The following is a 14,265-nucleotide window of genomic DNA, read 5'->3' on the forward strand; positions in this document are numbered from 1 at the left end:
CCTCTCTACTTTGTGATTTGTGATTCAGGGGCAAAAGAATGGAGCTGTAAAATCATAATTACAGTTAGACTTGTAACCATTATCCACATATGATGGAAAAAAAAGAGGGAGCTAATGCATGAAAAAGTTACATTACCAAAGGACCAGAAACCATTTGGATGCAGTTTCCACATGGAGACTGAATTTCTGTGGCATACTGCTGTAGCACATTAGGATCTGAGGCAGTTTCAAAGATTTATTTCGTTTCATGTTGGAAATGTGGGATTTCTCAGGTTACTGTTGTACTGTTCCCCAAGAAAGAATTTCACTTAGGAAAAAAATTGATTTTAGCAGTTAGAAAGGGGCTTAGATGCGTAATTAATTGTGGGAACTAACAGTAGTGGTATAAATACACAATTTGAATACTAGACTAAAATGATAGCATTGAATATTACCTCTATCAACACTGAAATAGTAGGTAATTCAGTATGGGAATGAAGGATTATTTAACTTTTTCTCAAAACCCATGCTGCTGGCTTTCTAACATAATGTTTGCTATGTTTGTTTTTCCTTGGTTTTTTGGTTAGAAATCATCTTTGCAACCACAAATATAGACAAAATACAACAGTAATAATATTTATAAGCTATGTTTGCTTTTCCTTGGTTTGTTGGTTAGATATCATCTTTGCAACCATAATTACAGAAAAAATATAATAATACTAACAACAACAACAATCCTGAAATACATTTCTTCACCAGCTATTGAATACTGCAACAAAAATCTATAGTTTGGAATTGCACAATACTTAAATTTCACAGATGTACAGTACAAGAAAAACTACATGGTATATCCTGTTACACCAGGAATGCAATTTTTAATGATGTTATTTCGACAAGATGGGTTGAGGTGCATTTAGACAAAGTAAAAATTCTACTCCTTATTTGTAATCACATGTACCTCAGTCACAGTATAAAATATTTTGATGTTAACAACTGCTGTGAGGAGAAGCAGCAGGCATTTGCAGTTTAATAAGACATCTAGGTACCAGTATGTTTTTTGGAAAGATTAGCTTCGTAAGGAGAAGAAAAGGTACACAACAGTTACTTTATATGAAATGGCTGATAAAAGCAAGTCTGCAATAACATTTTACTAAGTCATGGTTGTGTGACAAGGCTTTAGTTAGTAGCAGAAAAACATTTTAAGTAACTAAAGTGACAGTAGAAGCTTTTTTTTTTTAACCTATTGTTAACCTACTTTTGCAGTGGGGATTATCTTGCCTTTTTCTCTCTTAGTGTGTTTAGCATTCTATATACATTCATTTGTATAGGAAATGGCAATAATAGTACAAAGCTTCTTTTAAAAATCACCTGTTCAGTTAGCCATGTAATTTATAGCAGTGTCAGGAAGCAGTTTAGGAGGACAGTCCTGTTTAGTCAGTGAATGTTGACTCTGAGGAGCATGAAGGAATAAGGGAGACAGGACATAGTAAGGAATGCTTTTCAGCATGAGTAGCACAGCTCACACTAGACACGCACAGAATTGTGCTGTTGGCACTGAAAGTCTAGTTCGTGGTCCTGTATTGGTGGTAGATTTTCTCTTAAATACAGTAAGTTACAAACAAACATGCTCATAAAATAGTTTTTTCTAATCAAGTCAATCAGAGATATCAATAGCATTCTGTTAAATTCTACTAACCTTCCAAGATCACTTTCCATGGTTTTAACCTGCCAGTTTGAGCATTTGCATCTCTTTCAGAAAAAAAATATAAAAAAATCACTTGTTAAGTGATGTGTCAAGTATGTTCCCAGCAGCATGATAATAGTTCTGTTTTTGTTGCAGGTTCCATCTGGGCTGTTCATACCTAGTATGGCAATTGGAGCAATAGCAGGAAGGATTGTAGGAATTGCAGTGGAGCAGCTGGCTTACTACCATCATGACTGGTTCATTTTCAAGGAGTGGTGTGAAGTTGGAGCTGACTGTATTACACCTGGTCTTTATGCCATGGTTGGTGCTGCTGCATGCTTAGGTAAATAAAATATAACAAATAAGTATCTGATTTCTTCATATATCAAAATAATTATTAAAAAATAAAAGGAGATATAAACTTGTACAGCTTTGGAACACCTATTTATATGGACTTCCCTCCAGAATAATACATTCACATGTCTACACAAGACCCTTAGATCCTTGTGATCTGAGGAATAATGTGAAATATAAATTGATGAGAAATAGAAAAATTTAAGTAGTAGTGATTGCTTTTTCTGTTTGGTATCAAGAGATGTCATTACTACATTGGTCAGAAAATTCAGTTCCTTGAAATGTATGAAGTAGAGCATTTGCAGTGTCAAGTACAGTTAACATTATTAGAAGGAAGGGGTGTGATCAGCTGCCACATCTACATGAATTGCAAAAATTGTTTTGAAATTCAAACAAAACTTCTAGAAGTGTGTAAGGTATTTTTAACAAATCTAATTGTTGAAAATCAGCTTCATGGAAAGAGGCTTAAGTTGGACACCTAAACTTGTCCTTGCTTAAAACTTGGTGGCCTTAGAAATTAAACTTAAAAGCTGTTAGTACAGATCCTGTGAAAAGTAGACCTTCTCCTTAAGGAAAAGTGGATTTGGGCAATCAAACTAGTGATACAAATTTAGGTTTTGGAGAGGTTGTTCTGGTTTTTAATAGTTCAAATTGAATCACTCTTGAATGCATTGAAAGACAGTTTGTAGTCCTTCGTTGAATGAAGATACAGCATCAGAAACCTTAGTAGAAAAAAACCCCGTTTTAAGTAATCACAAAAGAGAAATATAATTCCTGTCTTCTGTTGTCCAAGAAAGAGATTTCTTTTCATCAGCTCATAATTCTGCTTAGCTTTTACGATTAACCAACAGCATAAAATTCCTAATCCTTTGGACAGCATAGCTGTTGATTTGCTACCTGTGACTTCTTTGCATTAGTTCCATTCTTTTTTCAAATTCTTATCTTGCTCGATTTCCTTGCATTTCACAGTACTCTCTATACCATGATGTGGTATGGAGAAATACACAATTTTATTCTTAGTTTGTATTAAATAACTGCACGTATTTTCCAATTCCCTTTATTACTTCCCTTTCTATGAATTTGCCCTAGAACTCTCTTTTTAACTTCTGGAAGTTTTGTGTTAATTTTCTCTGTCTGCTTTTGTTGGTATTACACAGACAGGTGTTCGTCAGATGACCTTTCATGTCAAACTTACGTTCGTAGTTCTCAACAGGAAGGCAGAAAATTCTAAAATCAGTATTATCTGATACTTGGATGTTACTGGCTATCATTTTCCTTGCAGGTGGTGTGACGAGGATGACTGTGTCCCTGGTAGTTATTGTCTTTGAGCTAACAGGAGGGCTGGAATATATTGTGCCCCTAATGGCTGCAGTCATGACCAGTAAGTGGGTAGGAGATGCCTTTGGTAGGGAAGGCATCTATGAAGCACACATCCGACTGAATGGATATCCTTTCTTGGATGCAAAGGAAGAATTCACTCACACAACACTGGCTGCTGATGTGATGAGACCTCGGAGAAGTGACCCTCCTTTAGCAGTTCTGACGCAGGATAATATGACTGTTGAAGACATAGAAAACTTGATCAACGAAACCAGCTATAATGGTTTTCCTGTTATTATGTCAAAAGAATCACAGAGACTAGTGGGCTTTGCTCTAAGAAGAGATTTAACTATTGCAATAGGTAATTAACTTTCAGTATTGCTTTATTATATATGCCAATTTAAATTGGTTTATATTCTTTTATATTTAAAATAGAATTTATTCTGTATGTTTCTAGACTCCAGATTTATTTAAGTATATAGTAATATATCTCCAGTAGCAGGCTCTGAAATGAAGAAAATCCTCATCTCTTTGTCTCTGTTGTAGAAACAAAAGTTGTCATATTTAAGTAGGTCAAGACATTATCTAATCTGGTATTTTTTAGTTTTTTGAGGCTTTTGATAGCATTACTGGAGGAAATGAGATACTATGCTAACATTCTTCTTCAAAATTGAGCAATTCTCATTTTTGACCAGCAGTATTCTGTGAGAATTACTGTCCAAGTAATTTTTAAATGTATATCCTATTTCTTTCTGACAGGTATTTCTGTGATATTTACTTTTGTTATAACCACCAGGATTGTATTATGGAGAGATAAGTGCAATATTAATTATTTTAGGTTTATGTTTTTCAGTCTGTTTGTGTAATGGGAAATGTGTCCCTGGGCACATGAGCACACAAGCCCTGTTTGGGCCGTCTCTTTCTGGGCAGGTATTAGTGCCTGTGTGATACTTGTGACAATGCTTTGTGCACTGGCAAGAAAAATTCTGTGTATTTTGAGGCTACTATCATAACCAAAGGAAGAAACACACTGTTATGTAAGAAAATGTTACAAAACTGTAACATTTAATGCATGAAATAAGTGATGGAAGTTGCATCTTAAACTACTGGGGGGTTTTGATACATATCTCTTAAACAAAGACACTTGAGAAAGGGACAGAATTCTCCTGAAACTTTTTAAAAACATGTTTTGTGAACATAACACTGTTTACTTCAGTCAGATTTTTGCCTGTGGTCCTACTACTGTGTATACCATGGTATTACATTATGTAGGATGTATATGGATGTCCAAAACTTAGAAATTATTACCAACACCATACTGGTTTAAGTTTGCATTTTCTTGAGTAAATGAGGGAATAGCAGAACATTCTTCTTAGAATACACTTCCACAGGTAAGACTCATTCCAGCTGCTGAGATTATACAGTGGAAGTTGCTTACTCTCGGGTTGTGTCTGGCTTAAGAGTCATTGTGCCCTGGCAGCCAGGAGGGCCAACCATATCCTGGGGTGCATCAGGCACAGCATTGCCAGCTGGGCAAGGGAGCGGATTCTCCTGCACTGGACAGCCTCACCTCGAATCCTGGGGGCACTTTTGGGTGCCAGATTATCAGAGGGTTAGAGAGCCATTAGACATCATCCAAAGGAGGGCCACAAGGATGGTGAAGGGCCTTGCACCAAGGTGTGAGGAGCAGCTGAGGTCACTTGGTCTGTTCAGCCTGGAGGAGACTGAGGGGAGACTTCACTGCAGTTACAGCTGCCTTGTGAGGGGAAGAGGAGGGGCAGGCACTGATCTCTCCTCTGTGGTGCCTGCTGACAAGACCTGAGGGAATGGCCTGAAATTGTGCTGAGGGAGGTTTAGGTTGGATATTAGGAAAAGGTTCAGGGAGCTGTCAACTGAGACTGGCTTTTCCCGGCAGTTTCTTCAGGAGCTGAGTATGTGCTTCCTGCATGTTATTTTTTTCAGGCTTTCCACCTCTTTATAGTAAATAAAAGTTACTTATTGGAGTGAGAAAATTAGTTGAATAATGACTAAAGTGGAATAGTAGATGGCTTTTGTGATTTCTGCACAACCATGTCCTGGGGATAAAGCAGTGGCTATGGAAACATACGCGAGAGTCTGGTAGTGTTGACTGAGCTGTCTGCACTAACATCTTACTCCAAGAATAAATTCTTTCTCCTCTGCTGTTTTTCCCCCTTCCCTGTCTCTCTTAAAGAAAGTGCTAGAAAGAAGCAGGAAGGGATTGTTGGCAGTTCCAGGGTATGTTTTGCCCAGCATACCCCATCGCTTCCAGCAGAAAGCCCTCGACCTTTGAAGCTCAGAAGCATACTTGATATGAGCCCTTTCACCGTGACAGACCACACACCAATGGAAATCGTGGTGGATATTTTCCGGAAGCTGGGTCTGAGGCAGTGCCTTGTAACACACAACGGGTGAGTGAAGTGGCAGCAGTGCTGTGCGTTTTGTTACCTACAGTAATTTTCACTTCCAGGATCAGAGTATTTGAACCAGGATATACACCAGGATCATGGTATTTGAACCCGTAAGTTTGGTATTGCAAGAGGACCCCAGCTGTTCATTAAGAACGTGCTGTGCTGTAGCACCTCTCTGAAATTCTTACTCCTTCCTTGTATTCCAAGTAAGCAGGCAGATGATTTCAGTCATTTTATGATGTTCTGTTAGAAATTAATTCAGCAAGTTTGATCTGTGCAAATTGGTTTTGGAGGAGGCACAACTTGTCTTACAGAAGTTTAGGCTTGTGCACTGCACAGTCTAAGGCCTGTATTTTCTCATTCTTACCTGTGTTCTGGCAAGGTGCAATGTATCAGCAGTTATTGAACACCTACAAATACTGAGTTCATAAAGAGTAGAGGAGAAAATGATCTAGTCAGTATCTCTTCTTCTGGAGTCTGGTGATGGCGATTACCACCAAGCTTTTGTATTTTGGAATACTAACAACTAAACTGCTGCTAGTTCTGGAACTTCAGTCTGCAACTTTTGTTTCTACAATTCAAAATACTTCAGGAAAGTAATTTTAAGATTTAGAATGTTTTTAAATGAGACTGTTGGGAGTTGTCCTGTGATTATCTACTAAATAAATCACCCCAGGCATGGAAACGAAATGTTCGTTGTAATTGCCTCTTATCTAAACTGCTCCTTGTTTTTTTACATGATCTTTTTCTGTGCAGCTGTTCCTTTAACATTCGGCTTTCCTGTATCTCTTGCATTAAACACTTGACATGCAACATCGATACTCCTACCATAGTATCTTACTTTCCCTTTAGCATGTCTTTAAGGCACCTGGGGAGTGAAATGTTGTCTGCTCATCCACATGTTTAGGACTGATCAATGTCCTTGGGACAAGAAATCTGAAATGACTGGGACTTTCTTAGTTTTTCTGTGGGCAAAAGGACTGCTGCTGTATGTAGCAAATGTTTAAATATTGCATTGGTTTCCAAGTTTGGTTTTTTCAGATGTATTTTGAAACAAATTTATTTTAAGTGTTCTCCTGCTTGCTTTTTTTTTTTTCTTCAATGCGTCTCTGTATGGAATGGCAAGTAGTGTTTCCAGAAGCCTTTCTCTGATACGGAAAGGACATAATGATCTGACAGTTAGAAGTTAGTGCAGGCATGAAGTTCTGCTTGTTTTGGGGAGGGAAATTGGAATCAATTCCAATTCACTGAAAAATATTTACTATGATAATTTTTTTCATAGTTTCTGTTGTGGTTGAGTGCTCAAACATTGATATTGATGCTAAAATGTCCTCTAAAGAAAGCTTGATCCTGCAAAGCTATGTCAAGCTCTAATGTACATTTTTAACTATTTTATTATAAAGTAGCAGGATGGCTTTAATTTTTATTTTATCCTACTTCAGTTTACAAATTTGTGTCATTCCACGAGCACACTGTCCATTACAAGACGACCAGATCATAAATACTAGTACTGGTGGTATTTAGCCATGGCATATAGCCTTGTGGCCATCAAGGACTACTTTGTATTTTGGCTGGCAAATTTCCTGTAAACTGAATATACCCGTTTAAAGACTTGTGTCAACAGACTGGTTCCAATCCAGATTGGATTGTGCAGAAATTGTGCAGATGACAAAGAGAAGACTGAGCCTCACGCCTCCAAATTTGTACCAGAATATCCATTCCAGGGAGTTTCTCTTGATTTGTCCTGTCATGAATGAGAAATTTGTCTGAATTTGTCTGTTGGCAAGGATACCAGATAGCCCAGCTCTGTAGGGCAGCATCGAACCTCAATTGCTATGACTTTACAGTTATTATTTTGTTCATCTACTGTGGCTCGTTAAAATGTGAATAATTATCTGTAAGTGTGAGGAGAAGTAACTATTAAACAAAGGAAATACAAAGTAGATTTTAGTTCAGTGCCTTTAAAGCCCAAAACCATGTGAATTTAGGGTGAAGGGATAGAGTTTGCTATCCTGATGTGTCCCTGGTATGAGAAACATACTGCTCTGGGGTGGTTAAAGAGCCAGTTCTGTTCAGCATTCCGGGAGAAAAAGGAAAAAAGCAAAATCTGGGAAAGGATACTGACTTTCAAATAGATTTTCATTTAATTATCTCACTGGCTTTCCCGCAACCATTCTTTTTCTTTCTGTTTCTTTTTTTTCCCTGTTTTTAGTTTTCTAATCCTTTTTCATTATGATTAGAACTTTTTTTTTAATTTGATTTCATACACAGTTATTAGCATAACATAATCTGTTGCAGGATTGTCTTGGGGATCATCACAAAGAAGAACATATTAGAGCATCTCGAGCAACTAAAGCAGCACGTCGAACCCTTGGTGATTAGATATATCAGATCTCATAATTAGACACATTAGAAGTCAGGAAGCATGAAACTTGTGAACTGTTCAGGGCTTTTATGACATCGGCTGAACAATGAAATCTTCTTATGCTCAAAATTTGTATTAAACCATAAAAGAACATGTGCAAAATCCTTTTGTAGAAATGAAGCTGTAAATGTGAACATACTGTTAGTCACAACATTAAAGGAAAGTAAACAGTAAACTTTCTGAAACTTTTGTTGAGATCACATAGATCCAGCTGGCTGATCTCTTGAATTCCCCAGGTGGGAGAGCACGCAGCTAGGAATACTTTTTCCCTGCCTAATGAAACTAAGATTTTCGTATATGCCAATTTCTTTTTCTGATTTGGACAGCTTTAAATAGCTGTTAAATAGCAAAGTATCACATCTTTTGAGAAGCAAAGACAAGCATGTTTTAATTGCATCATTAGATATTCCCTGTAATCCCCCTTTATCAACATGATTTTTAAAAATATTCTTATTTTTTAGTAAAGTCCTGTGATTTTATGTGAAGTCTTGTGATTCTGCTGCTGTTACCTACAGCAGTCAGTGTACTCCTTTACAAAATGTGCAGTGATACCCTTAGCCACCAAGTGGCTTGCTACTGTGTCAGCTGTTGACTTCAGAATCTAGATACGGTTTTAATCATGATGTTGTGAACTAACCCCTTAGATAGGTGGTAGATTTTGTCTTAATTTGGACATGGGTTGCTAGTTACATGTCTACTAAACATACCCACCATGTTTAGCTGCTTATGTGCAAAATATGCTAATTATGTTCTCATTTTACGCTAATATTTCACAAGTATTTCATGCGTCCTTTAATAAGACAAATTGAAATGTACTAACCAGAATAATAAGGGCAGCAGCTCATTCATTCTGCTCTTTGCTTCTCTTGTGATATTATCCTTTTGGACAGTCTCACTCTATTTGATGTTTTGCAGTTATAGTTTTAAAAGACCCTGTCATAAGAGCACAGTATCTAAATTGGAAAATGAAAATTTTCTTTTATTATTCACAGTTTATTTTTTGCTAAAGCCATGAACTACAAAAACTAATGAACTGTTGTTTATTATACAAAAGTTTTGTGGCTGGTACAGTGTGCTCCTATGAGTATATTCAATCTGAGCCAGTGTGTCAGACTGGAAGGATCCTTCTGGTTTAAAAAAGGAGGGAAGGGGAGTTTGATTTGCTTGATTTGGGGCCATCAAGCAGTACATCACTTCTGATGGCTAGGTTGGAACATGCCTCCCATATGAAATGGGATCAGTATCACTTCTTTTTCATACCTCTCTTTTCTTTGTCCCTCTTTGTTACTTTTTTGTTGGCATATGCTAATCAAAATTTGATTTTTGTAGAAACAAAAAGTTAAATAAAAATTGTAATGGGCTCTACTTGTATGACTTGTATTTCATTAAAATGGACTACAGCTGTCAGAGACCATCTGAATACAGTGTCTCAGCATTGCTGTGTTTTATCAAACTGGTGGTTCTTCAACATTTTGATAAATAAAATGTTTCTGCTTAAATAAGAAAATCAGGCTGTTTACTTTTGCCCTATTCCTGTCAACAAAAAGGACTTGGCTACAGATTTGTTCCGGTTCATGATTTTCCTGCTTGGATTAATATCAATCTTCCATTTATCCTTTTCAGGCGCCTCCTTGGCATTATAACAAAAAAAGATATCCTCCGTCATATGGCCCAGACGGCAAACCAAGACCCCGCCTCCATAATGTTCAACTGAAACCCATAGCTGAGGAGAGAGAGGAAACGGAAGAGGAGGTTCATTTGTTGAATAGCACAACACTTTAGTCTGGGGAAAACTTCTAAAATCAGAGACGAGAGCTGGGTTTTTACGTAACAGTGCTGCTGGCAATCAGGAGTCAGTCTGGGGGAGCATGTGGCGAGGAGGAAGGCTGATGGGAGTGTGGGAAGGGAGAGCTGCTGTCCTGCACTGGATGCGTCCCGAGACATCAGGTCTGCCATGATAGTGCAGTGGGTGAGCCGTGCAAAGTGGTGGCATTCTCCAGCCCAGCCTGGTACTTCAGCATTGAAGAGATGTGTTATTAATCCCTGTTTCTGGAGGGATTGTTCTGAATTGAGCCATCTTGTGGAGACTGAAAGGTCTTGCCCTTCTTACCATTGAAAACTGTTGTGTTAACTCATGAAGCGTGTTAACTATTACTCGTCACCTTTCTACATTCCAGAAGAGCTTTATTTCTCTCTCTCCTGAGCCGTAACAAAGCCTCTTTAAAATTGGTGTGCCCTTTTGAAGCAGTTGTTTCTCATATTGAGATGTACTGAGTTACTGAGGTGTGATCACAAGAAAGGAGGTTTTTCTTGTGCCATTAAATGTGTAAGTTCGTACATCATGAAATGCTTGGGGCAGTGCAGAGCCACTGCAACAAAACCAGATTGAACAGGTAATACTTTGCAAGAACCATGCAAGACTTTCAACCCATGTGCTGTCGTGATATGAGAAAACTAAAACCAGATGAAACCAGTATTTAAAAGAAAAATACTGGTTTTGTGGCAGAAAGTATCAATAATGTGACCCGGTCTTATGCAATTTTTTGTATTATTGAAAGCATTATGATATATACCAATGTTGTGCAGTATAAGGAAAAATACTGCTATTCTACTAGTTTAAGAGCTGGAACAATTCTGTATGCGTGTATCTGGTAAAAAATGCATGCTACAACACTGGAGATCTTTTTCCCCCCTGTAAAATCTGATAATGGTCATTTTTATTTTTTCGTCTCCACAAAAGATGTTCCACTGCTGACATGGTAGGAAGAAATGTAACTCATAATTTGCACTAAATGTATATTATTTTTCTTGAAGTTTTACCATTCTTTATTTATATTTGTATGGATTAAAAAATCTATTAAATATGAATCAGTTAATATCTCACATAACTAATTACCTTTTTAATGTGATTTTATAGAATAATTCATAATCCTCTGTAAGTAATGGAGGATTAGCCAATGTTTACAACTAGATGAAGGGTTTCAAGAAAATGGCTTCTTTATGATCCAACATACATATGAGATCATTTTCAAATATAACTTTCACAGCCGTTACCTTGGATTTCCTTTTTTCTTTACTAGCAGATAACTGGAACAGTAATAGTAAGGTTTTATTTAAAAAAAAACACAACCTGCAGGGTTTTAAAACTAATAGGAGAAAGCAACTATTAGATTGCTTTTGACTCTTTTTTTCTTTTCTCCCAAGTATATAGAGGTGTAAATTACATGTAGTCACACCTGAACAGCAGGGCAGAATTGAATCCAGTACTTGAAACTTCGGCAGGACTTCAAAATTCAGCAGCAACACACACACACTTGGAGGTGAACTGACAGATCCCTAACTTCTTTACAGTACATTATTTTGTTTCCTATTCATTCTATCAGATCACCACCACAACTGCAGGCAGAGGAAAAATGACAATATGCTGTAAGCCTAAATGATGGAGGAAAAAAATTAAGAAATCTGGCTGACAAAAATCATGTTCTGTAATACGAGGTTGGATGAAATTTCTTTAACAATTATGCTCACAAGACTGCAAAAATGGCAAGAATATAAACACTAAAAGTCTAACATAATAATCTTAAATATCTCTAAGGCATTCATCACAGTTACCTCAAACATCTTTTTCACAAAGTAGGCAGTATGATTTTATCGTAAGTACAATAACAAAATGAACCAAAATTCTGACACTGTTGGTGAACTGCACAAAAATGGCTGTGCTTAAGTAAGTGCACTGTTGAATTTTAACTGATTTTTCTTAGTAAAAAATTGCCATCTACATTTTAGCATCTCATCTCCAGCAGCAACTGGAACCAGTAGAAAGTGAAATGTGCTGGGGGATCACAGTGATCAGGCCTTGTATTAAAAAACAGGTTTGGAAATAAACGGGGACTTGGGCTATGTTAAAATGGGAGCATGACAACAAGCAGCTGTACTCTTCCATGTGAAGTCAGTGCTAGTGGTTAAAAATTTGCTCTTACATTACATAAGCCTGAAGAAGAGGAAGCTTCACAAAGAGCAGGATTGTCCCATTTACAGAAGGCAGCTCTGGAAGTTGTCTGTGACACTGATTTCTGTTCTCATTTTTTTTTTTTTTTCAGTGGAAGAATACAAAATACTACACATACAAAAATCACTTTAAATTAGTTTGAAATCTCTGCCATGTCTGATGTTATTGTAAAACACTGCTGTGTGTACTGTATTAACTTGCACCTAATTCTACAGACTGCTGTCTGAATTAAAATACAGTTCACACTCCTGCTGTGTTTCATTTCTGTGTGGATCTTGAGTGCTGCACATAAATTATGCATCTCTGTTTACTCTTCTTAACCTGCTAAGCTTTCCCTGTTGACATTTAAAATGTCTTCTGGTAAACATACAGTAGAGGTTCTGGTAATGAATTATGTGTGCCTGTGCTGTGCAACAAAAAATTTCTAACGTGAAACTTGCAGCGCCTTACTCAAGTTACTAATTTAAAAAAAAAAAAAAAGGTGGTGGATGGGAGGGGGAAAGTGTCAGCATTTTTTTATTTTTTAAATCATTCAGATACTGGTTCATGAAGAATGCATTCTCTGTTAATCTGTGATGTCGCCTAGAGCTGTATTTAATATTGATCTTAATGTTTTTATTTATAATAGTGTGGTAGAACTGCATATCATTACAGTAAAAATTCTCATTACTGTGATGATTTAATCAAGCATTAAAAACTTCTGTATGACCATTTATTGTTGTCATGTTTTCTCATTGTTTTCACAAGCAAGATTTGTGTTGATTTTTGCATTTATTTTCCCTGAGAGAAAATTAACAGCTAGGAATTTTACATACAAAACTAGTAAAAAGATTTGATGAAAAGAATGTTTAGGAGATGCAGTATTTGCATTGCTTAGCATGTGGCTACAAATCAGTAGCCAAATCAACCCCATCAAGCAGATCAGCCTTAGGTGGGGTATTTTTCCAAAATAAGCATTTAAAATTTTAATTATAGAATAGTTGGCTTTCTGATTTAAAATAGTTAAGAGTGGATGATCCTTTTATTGTCTAAAAGCCATCTGTTGATGATGTACACTTCACAGCATGGCCTGGGTTGGAAGGGACCAACCCTTCTGCCATGGGCAGAGACACCTTCCCTGAGACCAGGGGGCTCAGAGCCCCATCCATTGAACACTTGGAAGGATGGGGCATGTAGCTCCCCTCTGGGCAACCCCTTACAGTGTTTCACCTCTCACAATAATAGTCTTCCCCCTATCTAGTATGAACCTACATTTTTTTTAGTTAAAACCATTATTCCTTGTCCTAGTGCAGCAGGGCCTGCTAAAAAGTCTGTCAAGAGTTAATGATACGCAGCACACCAGGCATTTTACAGCTGCTGTAACAAGAGTTCCTTCTCCGTCAGGGGGTAGTAGAGGAGTATGAGGGTCCAGGCTCAGGTCCTCATTTTTGCAGAGCTAAATTCTTATTTAACAGTTCAAAAGTTGAATTTTTAAGGTTCCCTCCAACTCAAACCTTTCCATGATTCTTTTTTAGTATTTGTATGATGTACAGGGCATTAATTTAAAGGGCTCCTGTACTTGAAACATAAAAAGGGGAATGAGATATACTTTCTGTCTTTTTTATGTATAAAACAAAACTTTAGGCCTATGAAAGAATGCCTGCATGTTTGTGCTTGAATAAATGGGACATTTATATGCTGAGTGAAAGGGGTGAAGTTGTCAAATTTACAGAAGTAGCTGTGGCACGTGATTATCTTGTGCATTTGAAACTCACGATACTTTTGCAGCACTCTAACTTACACTATACCTCTAATGCTCCCTTTTACCATGAAGTAACAGGTAACTGTCAATCCTTTGCTTAAAAAAGCAGGAATGACTTATATGACCATAGTACTAATGGCCAATAATCTTTATCAGTAGTAATGAGTAGTCCTGTCACTAAAACTGATGTGAGTTGCTACAGTGGAAGTCAGTCACTGTGTGGTGGGCAGGGCTGTTGAGTAAGAGCAAATGTTATCTTCCATTGTTTCTGGACTGTTACTTTAACTAATTGCCTGAGAATAAACCTCCAAGTGCAATAACAAG

The 14,265-nt window shown here is 37.2% G+C and overlaps 1 protein-coding gene across 4 annotated transcripts in view; it reads left to right on the forward strand.

The window, feature by feature from the left end:
• Positions 1 to 12,915, forward strand: part of CLCN3 (chloride voltage-gated channel 3) — a 65,970-nt gene extending 53,055 nt beyond the window's left edge. For 2 of the 4 annotated variants that reach the window (XM_069013712.1, XM_069013713.1), the window contains 5 exons: positions 1,820 to 2,006; positions 3,300 to 3,698; positions 5,550 to 5,766; positions 8,065 to 8,140; positions 9,815 to 12,915. In XM_069013712.1, the coding sequence (XP_068869813.1) occupies positions 1,820 to 2,006; positions 3,300 to 3,698; positions 5,550 to 5,766; positions 8,065 to 8,140; positions 9,815 to 9,973 (1,038 nt within the window). In that variant the 3' untranslated portion in view covers positions 9,974 to 12,915. The remainder of the gene's footprint in view (positions 1 to 1,819; positions 2,007 to 3,299; positions 3,699 to 5,549; positions 5,767 to 8,064; positions 8,141 to 9,814) is intronic. The other 2 variants (XM_069013714.1, XM_069013715.1) reach the window with 1 other exon arrangement.
• Positions 12,916 to 14,265: the final 1,350 nt, after the last annotated feature.

The sequence above is a fragment of the Aphelocoma coerulescens genome, chromosome 4 (assembly GCF_041296385.1).
Source record: "Aphelocoma coerulescens isolate FSJ_1873_10779 chromosome 4, UR_Acoe_1.0, whole genome shotgun sequence".
NCBI classification, from domain to species: domain Eukaryota; kingdom Metazoa; phylum Chordata; class Aves; order Passeriformes; family Corvidae; genus Aphelocoma; species Aphelocoma coerulescens.